Below are 18,455 nucleotides of genomic sequence, written 5' to 3' on the forward strand. Positions count from 1 at the left end.
ATTGTGGGGGATTGTAACAACTCGGCTCCTTAGGACTTATACGAGGCCGTTACTACTGCATGCATAAATCTCAAAACGTCTCTCTCACAAATTTTAATTAAATCAAACGAATTTTATGAAATAAATAAAATTTTGTAAAATATAAATAACTGAAAATCTTTGATTGGGATCCCCTTGAAATATAAATTCAAAATAAATTTCATGAAATTCTATAAAAATTTCAACAATGGAACTCTAAGTTCAAACATCAAGACTGAAATTTTTAAACATGAAAACATGAGCGGAAGCATCTCTCTGGTCCCAATGGCACGATCACAGAATCCTTCTGTCATTTGCCGGTATGTCCTTGCACTTGCTTGAAAAACATAACATAAGAAGGGATGAGTATAAAATTTTCAGTAAGTAACCCCACTACCGGGGTCAGGCTAAGCATCTATGTCCTCTAGATGCTACTCTCTAGTGAGACATGCATAAACCTCTACTTTTCATGGGATGGTTAACTAGTGTTTAGTTGAACCATTCTACTGTAGATTAGGTGTACCCACAAACCTCTGGTGAATCCCGAAGGAAACACAAACCTCTGGTGAAATCTCGAAGGAGATTACCACCTCTGGTGAATCCTGAAGAAAACACAAACCTCTGGTGAATCTCGAAGGAAACACAAACTTCTGGTGAAATTTCGAAGGAGATCACCACCTCTGGTGAATCTTGAAGGAAACACAACCCTCTTGTAAATCTCGAAGGAAACACAAACCTTTGGTGAAATCCGGAAGGAGATTACCACCTCTAGTGGGTATCTAATTATGGGTAGGGGTAATATAACGTGCATCATAAAACATAGTCCCACAACATGCAAATACATATCATCTAGCAAATCATAATAACAAAATAACTTAGTTCATGCTAGCACTCATAATATGCTTTGAAACATAATCATGATCAGCTTATTTATCCTCATGCATCTCGATGCAAACAGTCTAGAATCCTCAAAATTAATCTTAAATTCATCGTCTGACACATAGGCGGTTCCAATAGTAAGATTACTTACCTCGAATTGAAATTCCAAAATTAATCCAAGAAAACAACCTCCAACAAAATCTTGAATTACTGTCTCAAATGCTTTGTTTACTCCAAATTTATTCCAGACATCGCTCAATGATTCAAATCTACACATAAATCATAATTTAGGATTTAAAATCCAATTTCCAACGTTTATAACTAATCCAAAAAGTTCCATAGTTTTAATACTCACCAATTATGTGCTCCAAAGCTCCGAAACTTGTTGAATAGTACATTGACGACTTTCATAAACTTGAATCGATGCTCCAAATCTTATAGGTAAATCAAGTTTGGCCCAAAATTCAGTGTGTACTAAAGAACCAATCAATAAATCCAAAGAAAAATCATCAACAACTCACCAACTAGAAATCCTGTGAGCAGCAGTGAGCGGCAGACACACAATAGCGAACGGCTAAAAAAATATGAAAGTAACAGGGATTTTTCTCTCTAATTGACTTCCTTTTGGAATGAAGTGAATGGTTTGGAATGAAGTGGATGGTTGTATTTATAGAGGAAAAATAGTCCTCATCCTAAATTATTTGGGATTCCATAACTTGAAGTGGTAGATAGATTAGATTTCCTTTTTGAATATGACATTTTATCTAATTAGGAAATCTATTTTTTAGAAAAGTAGTAGATAGATTAGATTTCCTTTTTGAATAATACATTTTCTCTAATTAGGAAATCCATATTTTAATTAACTAGAAAATCCATCATCTAATTAATTTAAATTAAATCCAAATTTCTCTTATAAACTCAATTTAAATTAATTATCTTCTCTAATTTGGATCAAACTCCAAAATTAAAGAGTATAAATTTAGAATCACAATTTCCCCTTTCCTTCTTAATTTCAAATTCCTTTTAATTTTCAAAATCCTAATTTTTTTTTTCTTTATTTTCAAATCTCTATCCATAATAATCCAAAAATTCCAAATCTCTTATCAAATTAATCTTAAACTAATTAACTTCTCCAAATAACTTAATTTTAGCTCCAAACTAAAATTAAAGGGAACATACAATCCAATAGTTGAGATAAATTACATCCTTCCAAATATTTAATCAATTTAAAAACACACTTTTTCCAAAATAAATTAATCCAGTTTTGCCTTAAATTGAATTTAAAATCCAATTTTTTACAAATATTTCTTAAATTAATTATCTTGCCTCCCAAATTAAAACTTTATCCCCAATTTATCAAAATAACACTCAAATATTTCAAGATAATTTAATGTAAATTATCTGAAAAATTCGAGATGTTACAAGAATGGTAAGGATACATTTTTGGGAAGATCAATGGGCCCCCTTTGCTCTACATTTCCTTATCTCTATCACCTATCGTACTATAAAAATCGTCTGATCTTTGATTTTTTTATTTGGTCCAAGAACTCTATGTCTTTTTCTTTCAGATTCATCGAAATTTATCCAATAGGGAGATGAAGGAGGTGGCCTCTCTTCCTTCTTTGTTAGATGAGTGCCATATTAGGGTGGGGAGAAGGGATGTTCGTGTTTGGAGCCCTAATCTGTTGAAGTCTTTTCATGTAAATATTTTTTTAGAATGTTGTTGGATCTTGCTCCTGATTGTGAGTCGGTCTTTAGTGTTGTTTGGAGGATTAAGATATCAAAGAAAATAAAATTCTTTACATGGCAAGTTTTGCTAGGCTGAATGAATACTTTGGATAGACTTGTTAGGAAGATGACTTTGTTAATAGGTCCTTTTTGCTATATTCTTTGTCGAAAGTTGGAGGAAGACCTAGATCACCTTCTTTGGGTTATTAGTTTGCAAGGGCTGTGTGGATTTGTTTCTTGTAGGAGTTTGATGTTTAGGTTGCAGGTCAGAGAAATATTCGTGCGGTGATCGAAGAGTTCCTTCTCCATCCACCTGAGAGAGAAATGCTGTTTTTTTGTGGTTTGCTAGGGTGTGCGCTTTATTGTGGGATATTTGAGGGAGAGAAACAATAGAGTGTTTAGAGGTTTGGGCAAGGACTCAAGTGAGGTTTAGCCCTTGGTGAGATTTCATGTCTCGCTTTGGGCTTCGGTTTTCAAGTTTTTTTTTGTAATTATTGTCTAGGTAACATCTTACTTAGTTGGAAGACCTTTCTTTAGAAAGGGTGCTTTTGTGGGCTTGTTATTTTGTGCGTCTTTGTATTTTTTCAATTTTTTCTCAATAAAAGTTGTTGATTCTATAAAAAAAAGGGTGGTATATAATAGAGTACTACTTGTTTTGCTGCTTCATCTTTGTGTTGTCCGTTAATTTTCTTTTCTCATTTGCATTTATAGGTTTTGGTTGGGTGGCCTTTGGAAGGTAATGTGATCTATCCCTTGATATAGCTAGCACATTTTGAGAAAAATCTGGGAACGTGTTTATTGTATAGACCAAAATGCTGATTGAGGAAAGCACTATGTGAAGAGTTTTTCCTTTTCTATGAATTTGCCATTGAACTCAAGGACAAGGACACAGTTGTACAATCTGTACAACCTATAGAACAGATTCTGTTCAAGTAAATTCTCATCGATGAACGAAAAGGAAAAAGGTTGTTCAATATATGGAATTGCATCCCTAGTAAAACAAGAATCAATAGATGGAATTGCATCCCTAGTAAAACAAGAATTATAAAAGGCTTGATAGAGAAGAGAAGCTTTAGATAGATCCAGCCTCGAAGCATTTGGAAGCATTCAAATCTGACACCCCAACACCTTTAAAAAAACAGGAGATTGCCAAAGCTGATGACAGTTGACCCTTCCAAAATAAAACTCCTAAAAATCTTTGAAACAAGAATCTCCTCTGATGACCTCAAAGAAACATCTACGGTACCTTTTTCATTGTTTATACGTTTGGCTTATAGAAACACTGTGCTTCTATCAGTAATGCTGAAGTGGGCCTATTTTGTATTTTGAAGAAAGAGATTGATAGTATTAGTTCATAGGAGGATTACAGAAGGAAGGATGAACTGACCTTACTAGCCAAAGGAGTTAGAAGAAGCTCTCCGTTTAACTTTTATATATATTTAAGAAACAGATTGAAATATCTCATTGAAGAAGCCAACCAACAAAAAGATCAAAAGGAAGGGCAAAGAGACAACCAACAAGTTGTTCCTTTCCCAAAAAGGGGTCAAATGAAAGCCATCCAATTTAGATTCAGAAGGAAAGTAGAGTAACTACAATATATCTTGTTTAGGCACTCCAAGTTGATGCCATGAAGATGAACTGTACATAATTTTGGGAGGACCCACTAAAGGTGGGGGTCAACTCTTAACACTTCAACAATTAGATATAAATGTTCCATTTTAAAAAATAAAGTTAAAAAGACTTGGCGTTCCTTTTCCAATGAAAGAGGATATTTTGTCAGAAGTTGCCTTTAGTTTATGTTTATTTATATTGTTTTTGTTCCCTCTGTTTGAGTAACATGTCGTAGGACCTACAGATTGGCAATGATATTTCTCAATTTGTGGGACCCGTCATCTTGAATAAAATTCTCGAGGTTGGTGGGCTTTCTTTCTCTTTCTTTTTCTGTTTTTCCCTTTCCCCAACTTCTTGCTGGTTCTTTATCACAATAACTCTCTTCTCTTTTAAACGTTTGATGCCTGGTAGTTCATCAAGTGAACTTGCATCGCATACCATTTGTTGTTGTTGATGATGCTGAGTGGGAATGCCAATTAGTTGAAGCCTTGAAGGAATATTATGCTTGTCTAAATTTTTTTATTATATGTCCTTCCAGTGTGAAAAAGTTCATTTCCTACAATTAAAGGATTATGACGAAGAACAATCTTCTGTATTTGGTTGATTACAGGAGTATAATATACAGTACAATTGTGGGGCAATAAACCTCCTTGGATGTTTCTTTCTTCCAGTTAAATGTAAAATAAACTTTTGATTGACGAATTGAAAAATTACACAGTAGTAACAACTTACAAAAAGGGATGGAAGATCAAACATCTCTGTTGTAATTCTAAACTTTTTTCTTATTTTTCTTGTGATTTTACAAGAGGGAGCATCCCTTATATATACAACTATATTAGCCAACTATGGAAAAAACTTATAACGAAAAAAATGTACATATGGTAAGAATAAGAATAAATGCAATTTACAGGGAATAAAATCCAACTGGGTAAGGAAAGTAGAAGGCTTTCCATATTCAACAATCTCAATACAAGTAACAACCAGTAGACCGTCTAAAAGATATGAAAGAAACTAAACAAACTATACATCCAACCGTTAAATCTTGAGACCAGCCTTGAAACCTGGAAGTTCAACTCAAAACGGTAAGAATAACAAATATTTGACCATGTAATGTACCCTGCAAGAGCTACAAGAGTTGTCTTAATTTCCAAAGATCAAAAATGATATACAAGATTACCAATACCATCAAAGGGTATTGTTGGCTGAGTTGTAATCTATTCATCGGACATTTGATCATACTTGTTTGTTCTTTAGGATAATTTGGATATGATGAAGGTGCTAAGGGGGTGTCAACCTAGTTGAGATGCCTGGGTGCACCTCTGATCTTAGTTTTTGTTGCTCATTGTTTCCTTATTGTATATTGAGCTTTGTCCCATTTTATTATCTCAATGAAGAGACTGTTTTCTTTTTCAAAAAAAAAAAAAAAAAAGAAAAACCCATAAGAGGGCATTCCATGGAAAATCTCTCTCATGGCTAGATCTAAGTTGCAAGCTCAATGCTTCCTCTTGGTGTTCTCTTTCCAAACTCTTTGCTAATTTTTTTGGTGCAACATATTTATTTGAATTGGAGTGCATTTAGTTTCTTTGATTAGTATTCTGTTCTTGTTTTTGGATTGCCCTGTGATTGTATTCTTTAAATTTGTATTCCCTTTTTGTTTCATTGTATGTTGAGCATTAGACTCTTTTCATTATATCAATGAAAAGTTTGTTTTCTTTAAAAAAAAAAAAAAAAAAAAAACCATCTTCTAGCCGAGCACTTGCATTAGTTGGAGCAATAGATGATACAAAAGCTTGGCGAACAAACAATTTTCTTCCAAACAATGAATCATTAACAAAATTTAAGCACTAACTTGCTCACATTTGGATAAACAACTTGCTGTTAGAAAATGTATTACATGCTACATATCTTGTTATCCTAGTTACCACATCATGGAGTTAAAAAGGATATTGATTAGGGAATTTGCATTGTCCTTGTGGCTACAAAACTTTTTGTTAAAGTGGGAATTTACATTAGCATGAAAGCCTGGATTCATTTGCACCTTTTAGCACATTTTCCTATTGAATTGTGTCCCTGTATATGTTCACATATTTGTTTCAAATACCTGCAGTCCATGCAACGTGGAGATCCATCTGGAATTGGTTACATTTATGCCTTCTTGATGCTTACTGGAATGGTATGACCCAAATTCCTGTTTTATTTTATTGTCAAATCTATACATATCAACTAAGAAGCATGGATGCAATTAGGAGACACAAATAGGACATGACATGGACATGACACGACGACACACCATTTTTTAAAAAAATATGGGATGCAGACAAAACAAGGACATGTTAACTAAAATATCCATTTTTTTATATAATATATATATATATATTTTTTTTATACAAGGAGATTCAAAGTCAATAAATTTGCATCTGTATGCTTAAAAATTAGTTTGATATATTTCACCATAAAAGAATTATTATTTTTGTCATATATGTTCTATTTAGTATACTCTCAAAGTATTCTTCTTCTTCTTCTTTTAAAAATTTATTTATTTATTTGTTGGAAAGGAAATGAAGCTTCTTAGTGAAATAATGAAAAGTGATTAGCGCTCAAAATACAATGTTGTTAACGTTTGTGCAAAGGACCTTTATTTAGAGCATCAACTGAACTTCAAAGGAGATCATGCTTCGTTTAAGGCTATGGATTATGGTTTCTATTGGGTCAGAAAATCAGATGAAGTGGAAAGTTTGAATTTCAAAATTTATTAGTAATCCCCAGTGTTCACACATAACAAATGGTTTGAGATTAAGGTTGCTTTGGAAGAATACTTCAGTGCCCCTGTTTGTATAAATCCTTTCTTTTCTGACAAAGCTCTTCTCAATCTTGATGAAGAACTTATATTAGGGCTCTCAAGATTAGTGACAAATGACAGTCATTTGGTGATTTTCATTTACGTATTGAAGAAGGGTCTGGTAATAAGCAGTCTTCTGGGTTTTCTGAAAGGGTATGGTGGATATATTGAGATTAAGAACTTGCAATTACCATTTTGGGAAGCCTCAAACATTTGAAGCAATTGGGAAATATTTTGGCAGTCTGATTAATATTTCGTCCAACACCTTTAACTTGATTAATTCTACAACTGCCAGAATCCAAGTCAAAAGAAACTTGGGTTTATTCCTGCTACAATCAGTATCACATGCAAATGCTTGGAATTTTTTGTTTGAATTATGATGACATTTATCCCTTGGATCTTCGAAAACATTATTTCTCGTGAACTATTTCAGTTATTTTGACAACCCTTGACCTTTTCAGACTGCACGTGATTATGGAGGATTAAGGGGTTTTTATTTCTGATGACAAAAACAAAAAAAGAAGATGAATTCTTTATATCAACCGTTGAAGCTTGGATGTCCGTAATGCTTCAATGCAGGAAGCTGAAACGTTTGAAGGAAACTTTGGACCATATTAGGGCTGAAGACTATTTTTCAATATGGTCATTTAATACCGAATTTGAAGGAATTAATTACAAGGACCAAAGAAACTTGATTGGTGGAAATGTTTCAATCTTTCACATGGTGGTAGTTTAACCTTGTGTAACTTGGTTTATCAATAATACTTGTTGGTTTATGCTTTGATATTTATTTTATTATATGAGATGCAATTAGAATGTGGTCATTATGGTAGGATTCTTTCCTTTTATGTTTTGGTTCTTTCTTCTATTTAAGACAAACCTTTGTATCATTGAAAAGTAAGAAAGAGGAATAATTCAATTCAATTTCAAATTTACCCTGATATTTAGCATTATACTATTATCTCTTTTTTAATGCCCTTTATTCTTTAATGCTCTCTGTTATTAGAAGCTGGACGGTGGGGAGGTTTTGTCATTTATTTAAATCTCAGAATTTTAAAGAAGCTTTGAAGTCTTGGTTTGGTGAGTATTGTCACGCCTCCTTCAGAGTTCACACCCCCTCCTGAGCTCACCTCTCAACTTTGAAGGAGGTGTGAGGATGGCTTTTGTGATACCTGTTGCCCATTCTTAACTCTTTTTCTTAGTAAACCCACAGCCAAGGAAAAATAAACAACTCTTGGCTAAACTTATTTTATTACAACCAGTACAAGGTTTACGCAATTCTCAACTCAACTTAGTAATTACAGATCCTTAATTACAGAAACTCATAAAGCAGCTTAAGTTCAGAAGTGTGGTTGTAGTGTGGCAGACCTTGACCTCAGCAGCACCTTGGAACTCCTCATCTTCTGCTACCTGGGGGAAAATATGAGCTGGGAAGCCCAGTGAGTTACATTTTATAAACAAACTTTTTAATTAAAACTACACAAAACTATATAGCAAAGCATTTCAATAAATTTACTGAGCGCATAATAAATCATAATCAAACCTGTACCCTAGTTTTCTTGGAGTATACCAACTCAATACTCTCAAGCACTGAGGTGGAACCAACTCAACACACTCAATCTTTGCTAATGCGGAACCAACTCAATGCATAGCACCTGTCATACATGCACGTAGAGCTCTCGGCTTGGTTCTAGATCTAATAGTTTTGAAATCACTTTTAAAAACCTTAACTTTTAGCAACACATGAACATTCAAACTAGAGTTTAAAACAACTCAAAGCATAAAAACATAATTTCTAAAGCTTTTCTCAAAATAGTCAATCACAGTTTGTCAGTAGTATTTCCCCCCTTTTTTTTCCAAGCGTTCTCACTTTTTGTCTCCTTCGGGAATCCCAGGCCTGCACTAGTCCAATTTTAACTTAGAATCTCATATTTAGGGCTAGAACAACCTTAGAACACCTTCTTGGCCCTAAACTTAGCTTACCAACTCCAATGGATATGAAAACAGGCTTCAGATCAACTCAGGACAGCTGTGGACGCATGGTAGCCTTCCTCAACACCAGTTGGATGCATGGTTGCTTCCCCAGGCAGGTTGGACGCATGGGCTACCTTCTCAACTCATCTCAGACTCAGTTGGATGCCCATACCTCCCTATGGACGCATGGTTGGTCCATTCCAATGCATGTCCTACCCCCAGAACCCTAATTCTCTTCAACACTCCTTCTTTTGAGTCCTCTTTTGGAGAGCTTTGAGTTGTGATGGGAAATAAGGCTCCCTTGGGGTATCTATAAGCCTTAACAAACCGTCCTCATCATCCCTTCCAAGTGCCCAACGCACGAAACCTCATTTTGCATGAAAATCCAAGTGTCTTCTTCATGTTGAGCCAACGCATAGCCTTTGACACCTCCTACTTGCATGAAAAGCTTACGTGTCTTCACTTCCCCTAGGCCAACGCATGCTACCCTCTGAAGTGTCACTCCAACACTTTGCATGCTCCTCATGGTACCTTGGGCGTCCATCTCATGCTTTGACATTTAGTCAAATTCACGTCATGCTGCCACTTAATTTCCTACGATGTCCACCTCCGAGTTAGCCTCCATCTCCTTAGAAATTTGGTCCAACTAGTGTATGCATAACATAATTGTTCACCCATCATGCATCCAAATGTGTCCATTTCTCGAGGCATGCGTCCAACCACTCCATTTTCCATCCTCTAGGCGTCCAACATGCCCCTACTAGGGGGTGTGTACAACGAGCTGTCCAACACTTGATTACCACTAAATATACCATGCGTTCCACTTTTTCCTCCCAACTTTTGCATGCCAAATTTTACCACTTGGAGGTTCTCCTAAGTTTGTCAACTCCCTCCAAAGCATAGTCTAAACACTTAGTCACATTTCCACATCTCTAGTGGCTATGCGTCAAACTCTCTCTTCCAACACTTAGCCAAATTTCCAACCTGAACACACCATGCGTTCACCATCCTTATACTATGCGTCCAACCCTATTTCCTCACTTTGGTTGTGCAAAGTTCAACGCATGGTTTTCCAACACTTAACCAATTCTTCCCCCTATGGACTAAACTATGCGTCCAACTCCTGCCTCTAACACTTAGCCAATTTTCAGACCATGCTATGAGTTCAAACTTCTCCTCTCAAGGTTCATACGCATGGCTCCATTTCCTCCTAAGTGTTTAGGCACATTTATCCCTCCTAAATGCTCAACTATACTTCCAACCTTCCGTTCCAATACTTAGCTAAATTTTGCTCCTTTTAGGCCAACTCATGCCCTTAAGGTTTTCCAGGCCCAAAACATAGTTTGAACACTTAGTCAAAATTCTGACTTCAACCTATTATGTTTCTAATTCTTGATTCCCAACCTTTTTCTCCCAATACTTGATCAAACTTTTCTTTTCCTCTTCTCTTCTAGACCAACGCTTATTCACTTCTAACCAAATGGTCCCAACACTTAGAAATTTTTCTGCCAATGCTTCCTCTAAAACATAGTTCAGACACTTAGCCAAAATTCTACCCTCCAAATTTCCAGCTTGGGTTCCCATCAAGTATTCTTAACTCCAAGGCATAGTTTAGGGACTTAGCTAAACTTTTTCTTTTTCAAAGCTTTAATTGCGAGTTCTTCTCTCAACCTAAGGAATCCTGCAAGGGTCTGGGTGTTACAAGTATGTGAAGCTAGGTATAAAAAAAAAGATATGTTCTTATATTTGAGTGATTGAGAAAGACTCAATATATACAAGAGGATTATCAATTAATGTGCTGAAATTAAGCCGTCAATCTACACCTATAAGGAAAGAATATAATTTCAAGGTATAAGGAAATAATCTAAATTAATTCTCTAATTTACAAATGCATAATTAGCTTGATTTCCTACACTCCCCCTCAAGTTGAATGGTATATGCTAGCCATTCCAAGATTGTAAATTAGTCTACCAAGGTTTGTTCGATGCAAAGCCTTAGTTAATATGTCGGTGACTTGTTGTTGGGACGACACATATCTCAAGTTGATAGTATTTGTCTCAATCTTTTCATTGATAAAATGACGATCTATCTCGACATGCTTCATTTTATCATAATGTATTGGATTTCTTGCAATGGCTATGGCAGATTGATTATCGCACAATACTTCTATAGTACCTTCAGTCTTAATTTGAAGTTTAGTGAGAAGGCGTTTTAGCCAAATTCCTTCACAAATTCCATAGGCTAATGATTGAAATTCAGCTTCAGCACTACTTCGAGCCACTACTTGTTGTTTCTTGCTGCGCCAAGTTACTAAGTTTTCCCATACATAGGAGCAATATCTCGATGTTGACTTAGGATCAATAGAGCATCCAGCCCAATCAGCATGGTTTTTCTGAACATAAGGCCTTTTCCAGGATTGTGTTTGAGATATTTCAATATTCTATACACAACTTCTATATGTTTCTTAGTAGGTTTGTTCAGAAATTGACTTACCACAGTAACTGCAAAGCTAATCTCTGGTCGGGTGTGAGTCAAGTATATCAATTTTCCCACCAGCGGTTGATACCTGTCGCGATCAACTGATTCGTCTTCGGGATTAATTCCAAGTTTTGAATTTGCATCTATTGGTGTATCAGCAGGTTTGCATCCGCTCATTCCAGTCTCCTTTAAGAGGTCTAAAGTGTATTTTCGTTGGGTAACAAAAATTCCTTTGCTTGATCTTGCTACCTCCATCCCTAGGAAGAACCTTAAATATCCCAAGTCTTTGATCTCAAATGTCTTTGACAGGAGTGGCTTCAGTCGAGTTATTTCATCAAAAACATTTCCTGTAAGAATTATATCATCAACTTATACTATTAACACGGTGATCTTAACTGGGGAGAAATGTTTGATGAATCGAGTATTATCAGATTGACACTGAGTATAGCCATCTTGCTTCAATACAGTGGTAAACTCTTCAAACCAGACTCGAGGTGACTGTTTCAGCCCATAAAGGGACTTCTTGAGTTTACATACCTTTCCTCTAGTATATTTGTCCTCAAATCTTGGGGGTATATTCATGTACACTTCCTCTATTAGGTCACCATTTAAAAATGCATTCTTTATATCAAGTTGAAATAATGGCCAATCTAAATTGGCAGCAATAGAAAGGAGTACTCGGATAGTATTTAACTTGGCGACTGGTACAAAGGTTTCCTGATAGTCAATCCCATAAGCTTGGGTGAATCCTTTGGCCACAAGGCGAGCTTTGAATCTCTCTATACTGCCATCCAGTTTATGTTTGGTTGAAAAAACCCATTTAAATCCAACTATGCATTTACCGGGGGCAAATCTGTAAGAACCCATGTTCCGTTTTTCTCAAGGGCTTGCAATTCCTCTAGAGTAGCTGCTTTCCATTCAGGTTTCTGTAAAGCTTCCTGTACAGTTTTTGGAATTTTTACCTGATCTAGTGACATCACAAATGCTCTAAAAAGTGGTGACAAATTAGTATAAGATAAGTGGTACTGTATAGGATGTCAAGTACATGAGCGAACACCTTTTCTTAGAGCAATAGGTCTGTCCATGTCTTCTTCTAAAATCTCGTGTACTATTTCAGAGACACTAGGATTTTGGTTTAGATCTTGGCTCTGAATTTGTGTAGATTGTACTTTATTTCTCTCAAGTTCCCTCGTTCTTCATGAGTATACTTGCAGTGAGCCAAGTTCAGGCTTAGAAGAGGGCATGTGAGCATTTTCAAAAGGAGTTTGCTCAGAAGAAGGCACATGAGCATTTTCAGACAAATTTGTCAGAGGAAGGCACGTGAGTATTTTCAGAAGATGAGATTAGAGGAAAGTCAGGAATACAGTCCCAATTTTGTGATTCAAGATTAGAACGCTCTCCCTGAATCGCAGAATTGGGAAAATATGACTGTTTTTCAAAAAATGTGACATCCATGATGTGAAAGAATTTGTGAGTTGGAGGATGATAACATTTGTACCCTTTCTTGTTTGGAGAGTACCTTAGGAAGATGCACTTCATAGATCTTGCATCAAGTTTACAACGACGGTGGGAATGTATATGAACAAATGCAGTAGTAGAGGAGATACGAGGTGGGAGGTAGGGTATAGTTTAAGTAGACTTGTGTCAAATTCTAGGATGTGAGAGGGCAATCAATTTATGAGATAGGTAGCAGTTAGGACAACTTCACCCAAAAAATTTTTGGAACATGAGAAGTAAGCAATATGGATCAGGCTACATCAAGGAGGTGGCGATTCTTGCATTGAACAACACCATTTTGTTGTGGTGTGTCGACACAAGAACTTTGGTGAACTATACCATGAGATTGAAGATAGGGGCCAGGAGTAAGTCTAAAAAATCATGAGCATTGACAGTTTTAAGGATTTTGATATTGGTTTGAAACTGGATTTGGATCATTTTATGAAAATACTATGAATAGTTGGCTAGTCTCAGATTTCTCTTTCATCAGAAATGTCCAACTTAAACACGTGTGATCATCAACAAAAAGAAGAAACCAACATGCCCCATTGATATTTTTTAGCTTTGAAGGTCCCCAGATGTCTCTATGGATGAGAGAGAATGGTTGAGATGGGCAGTAAGTATGAGGTGAGAAATGAGCACGTATATGTTTGGAGAGTTGACAAATTTCACATTGGAAAGACTGACTCTTTATTGAGAAAAACTGACTCTTTACAAGGTATAAGGAAATAATCTAAATTAATTCTCTAATTTACAAATGCATAATTAGCTTGATTTCCTACATTTAGCTTGATTTCCTACAGTATGGGAAAGAAAGGAAGGAAAAATGAGCCAGATCTCCTTGCTGTTCTTGTTTTCTTCGCTTGATCAATTTCAAGAAGTTGGTTCTTGGAGGCTTCAGAATTTAGGATGGTTTTGTCATCAAGTTGTCATAGTTGGAGGTTGGATTTTTCTGATTTTGTTTGCCCCTCCAAGTTCTTGGCGGCCTTTTTCTATTTGGATTCGTCTGGTCCTAAAGGCATTATGGTTCTCCAATTATTCTAGTCGGTTTGTTCCTCTATTGTGGCTCTAGTTTCGTTGATTGTTGGTTATTACCAATTTAGTAGAAGTTGAAGCTGGCTCTCTCCTAATAGTTGTCCTTGTCACATGGTTGCTTGTTCTCAGAGCTTCAGTTTCAGTGGTGATTGGAATTTTTGTTCAAAGAGCCAATTTGTTCCATCCTGGGTCGTATTTGATTGTATTTGCTTTAATTTTCTGGACAAGTCCATCTTTTGGCTATTTTTAGTTGTATTTGTTTTATCTTACTTTTTTTTTCTCCTCATTGTACTTTGAGCTTTAGCCTCTTTTCACATAAGTGTTTTCATGTATACTCGTAAATGCTTTAGAAATTTTTAATTTTCTTGTTAGATTTATGTTATTACTCGTAGTTTTTTAACCGTGGTATGCCTTCAATATGCTCTTTTCTGCGCATGAATTGCTTGACCTCCTTATGTATGTTTTATCTAATGGGCTTTTGCTTTACAGCTCCTCGGGGTGTTATGTGATGCACAATATTTTCAAAATGTGATGCGTGTTGGGTTTCGATTGAGGTCAACCTTGGTAATTTTTACCCTTTACTTCTTTTTGTTAATTAAGTTGATTTGTACAAATCCTTCATTCTCAATGTCTTGCATGTGTCTATTATTTTCTTCTGACATTATGATGTAGTTTGAGGCTTTCTTTATAGCTGGTGGGTGTACTATGTTTCCCCCCTGTTTTTGTCCTTCGTTTCGTGTCCTTTGTTTCAATTTTATTTTTGATTTTAAGTTTTAGTTTTTTAGGTACCGTGTGGTAACTTAGTTGGACCTCATTAGGGGCTGTTTTGTGTTTCTACTTGGGTTGGTTAGTATTTAAGAGCTAGCCCCTTTCATAAATTAGATTGAAGGTTAATATCTTTAGAATTCTCTCACCAACTTGTCTCTACCACATTATTGTAACTTCAATTTCTGTCTCAATTTGTAACATAGGAAGCTTAAGTTCATTTCTTCACTTCATTAAAATGGGTTATTTCTATTATCTTAGTTATATCGATCATTTCTTAAATCTTAATCCACCATAAGCTAGCTGGACAGTGTTTAGCATTTTCTTTTCCTAAATTCGTTTGGTGTTTTTGCGATCTTCCTCATTTTACAGTCTCCAGTTGGGGTGCTTCATACAAATTCTTTTTTAATTACTCTATTCTTTGATGCTATACAGAAATTTCTTTTGTAGCTCCTTCCTTTGTCAAGGCAGCACCTTGTCTCCGTGGTATTTATCCTGATACAGGTTGCTCGTTTATTTATCCATTCTTAGGTTGCTTCTGTTTTTCACAAATCTTTGAGGTTAACTCATGAGGCCCGCAAGATGTTTGCAACTGGAAAGATAATCAACTTGATAACTACCGATACTGCGTCACTTCAGGCACATTTTAAGTTTCATATTTTCTTTGATAATTGTGCCTAATATCAAGAAAATGCATAAAAAGAACATCAATGCCATTGCCATGCACTTGATAACCCAGTTTTCCTTCGTTTAAAAATTTGCTAATGAAAGTTTTCCATTTGATAACCCACTTGATAACCCAGTTTTCCATTAATTTGTCCTCTATGATATAAGAATTTTTTTTTCTTCTAAAGTTTCTCTTGTATTTATTTGGATGAATCTTAAGTTGTAAAATATGAACAAAATATTCGAAAACTTACAGTAGGGACAGAAACCTACAGTAGGGACAGAAACCCTAGCCATCAAAAGATAATTATTTTCTTATTAAATTTTAATTCTAAAACTTACAGTACGTTTATTTTTTGTCTTGCTTCTTTGGTCTCGATATCCAGGAGATAGCCCAGTCACTTCACACATTATGGTCAGCTCCCTTCCGTATTACAATTGCACTGGTTCTTCTTTACCAGCAGTTGGGACTTTTTTCACTTTTTGGGGCATTGCTGCTATTTCTTCTATTTCCTTTACAGGTATGAATTTAACAATTTTTTTAATTTGAAATTAGTTTCTAAAGGGAGCATAGAATTGGAGGTTGCGGTTTAGACATTGGAATCATTAGCAAGCTGATGACAATGATCTGCCTTTTACAATTTACATATTGTTATTTATACTAGTGTTGCAACTAAGAGATGCCCAACTAACAAATATTCAATGAATCGTGATGTAGTTTCTGTTCGGGTTTTACGAGGACTGTGCTCCCCTGTTTTTATTTGTGTTCCCCTGTTTTATTTCTTTTTATAGGTGCCAGTTTTAAAGTTACTGTATGGTAACTATTTAACTGTATAGAAGTTCGTTTCATTTTTTAGTTCATCATTATATAAAGCTGGCCAACTGGTTAATGAAAGTTAGTTCATTTTGTCAAAAGTTCCCGTCTCCAACTTGTCTTCATCAAGTTTGGTATCAGATCTCCAAGATTAACTTTGGACCTCATGACTGGGAATTCCACTGTTAATTCTAGTCAGGAAAGGGATGCAGAGGCCCAAACCCAAACACTTAAAAGTTGCATGTCCCAAAACCACAACCATATGCTTGCTGTCGATCGAAGGTTCCTTGTGTGAAATTGAGACTGCTTATCTGACAATGGCTACTTAGCTGGTAAATTATCAACAACCTCATTTGAAGCAACAAACTCGTTAATAGTAGCAGCTGGATCAATGGAAATCAAATCAGCAGGCTGTAAAAAATTTAAATCTTCAGGACTTATCAACCGATCATTGTGCTGAATTTCTGGAATAGGAGATAAACAGACGTCATCCTTATAAAACTTCCTTCTCATATAGAAAATTAAACCCTTCATTGAACATAGCTTGATTTATCCTTTTTAAATCCACATGATTTGAAAAATGAAAAGCAGATAAATTATCTTGAATAATATCTGGAGGATCTAATGAAGATATCTCACCAAAGCGAAGTGAAAAATTTCCAAATTTAGCATAAAAAATCTAAACTTCAGCTGGAATAAAACCACAAAGATTCCTCTTAATTTCAATTTTAGCAGTATAATAGTCAATGAAATTGAGGGTATTGGAAGAAATGCAAACCAATCCTCCAAAATGTTGGCCAATAGCTTCAAAGCAAGATCTTTTCCAATAAGGTAAAGGATGATTCTTAAAAGAAATCCAACCATCATAACCTTCAATTAGCTTCAGAATGCTCTTCTTGAGACCAATTTCCAATTTTCAGATGAAAATTCCCAACTTGTCTCCACTTACCATCAAAATCCAAATATTAAAAGTCATTGTTCAATTTCAAATAATACAGTTTTGCAACTATTTCGTGTGTTATTTTTCAGATCTCAGAATCTCAACTTTGCCACCGTGAATTTGAAAAGGGACCGTAACTTCATGTGACTGCATTGATATATAAAAGTTCAGGTGTTTCCTGATGCTAAACTGTTAAACCTCCAATTGTAAATGTATATGCTAGAAGGGGCAAGAAGGATAAGGGCAAGGATAAGTAGTTGTTTTAGCACTTATATTTGAATAGCAGTTATTATATTTGAATTCTGTGTTTTGTGTTAGGGAGTTATAACTTCCTTTGTTAGGTTTGTGGTTATATATGGAGTACTATTCTAGGAAAAATAGTGGGAATGTCATTAGGAATACTAGCCGTGACATGTTTGTAATTTTTAGGGGATGGTTTGGAGCACGATGATTTCCCTTGCCCCTGCGCTCACAACACATCTGCCCTCTCTACCCTTCTTTTGGACCATGAATCCATACACCAAGCAATATGCCGGCTACTACCCCCAAATCTTTTCAGATAGAGAGGAAAGTATTCACCATAGACCACAGATTTGGTTTTGATCGGACAAAAATCACAAAGACCACTAAAAATGGATCCTTCTTCGTAACCATAAAAGACCCCATCATCTTTTGGCTGACTGAGTGTTTCAAAGATCTTCAACATGCTCCGTTGAACCGGCATTTCTTCCGACACCCAATTACAAATAAGGAAAGAATAAAAGTAAGCAAATAAAATACAGCAAATCTAAAACAATAAATACAATAAAGAATTTCACAACAAAGAAACTAATCAACACTCCACCTCAAGCTGGTTTGAAGATATCATTCATGGCCAACCTGTCAATCAACTTATTGAATTGCCACTTTGGAAGACCTTTAGTTAATACATTTGCAACTTGCTTCGCTGGCGGAAGAAATGGAATGCATATTATTCCATTATCAATCTTCTCCTTTATGAAGTATTTATCAACCTCAATATGTTTCGTCCTATCATGAAGGACTGGATTATGGGCGATGGAAATTGCTGACTTGTTATCACAATAAATGCGTATGGACATTGTCTGAGAGAATTTCAATTCTTCCAATAATCTTTTTATCCATATACCCTCACAAATACCATGAGCTAACACCCTAAATTTTGCTTCAGCATTACTTTTTGCAACCACACT

General features: G+C 35.5%; 1 protein-coding gene across 3 annotated transcripts in view; it reads left to right on the forward strand.

Annotated features, from left to right (window-relative positions):
* Nucleotides 1-18,455, forward strand: part of LOC120069911 (ABC transporter C family member 2-like) — a 121,072-nt gene that overhangs the window by 59,261 nt on the left and 43,356 nt on the right. For all 3 annotated transcript variants that reach the window (XR_016529687.1, XM_090313816.1, XM_090313817.1), the window contains exons 8-13: nucleotides 3,337-3,361; nucleotides 4,481-4,537; nucleotides 6,344-6,409; nucleotides 14,549-14,623; nucleotides 15,356-15,463; nucleotides 15,877-16,011. Coding sequence is in view for 2 of the 3 variants with exons in the window: in XM_090313816.1 (XP_090169942.1) it covers nucleotides 3,337-3,361; nucleotides 4,481-4,537; nucleotides 6,344-6,409; nucleotides 14,549-14,623; nucleotides 15,356-15,463; nucleotides 15,877-16,011 (466 nt within the window). In the remaining variant the exon portion in view is untranslated. The remainder of the gene's footprint in view (nucleotides 1-3,336; nucleotides 3,362-4,480; nucleotides 4,538-6,343; nucleotides 6,410-14,548; nucleotides 14,624-15,355; nucleotides 15,464-15,876; nucleotides 16,012-18,455) is intronic.

The sequence above is a fragment of the Benincasa hispida genome, chromosome 5 (assembly GCF_027475165.1).
Source record: "Benincasa hispida cultivar pf3 chromosome 5, pf3_genome.v1.1, whole genome shotgun sequence".
NCBI lineage: Eukaryota > Viridiplantae > Streptophyta > Magnoliopsida > Cucurbitales > Cucurbitaceae > Benincasa > Benincasa hispida.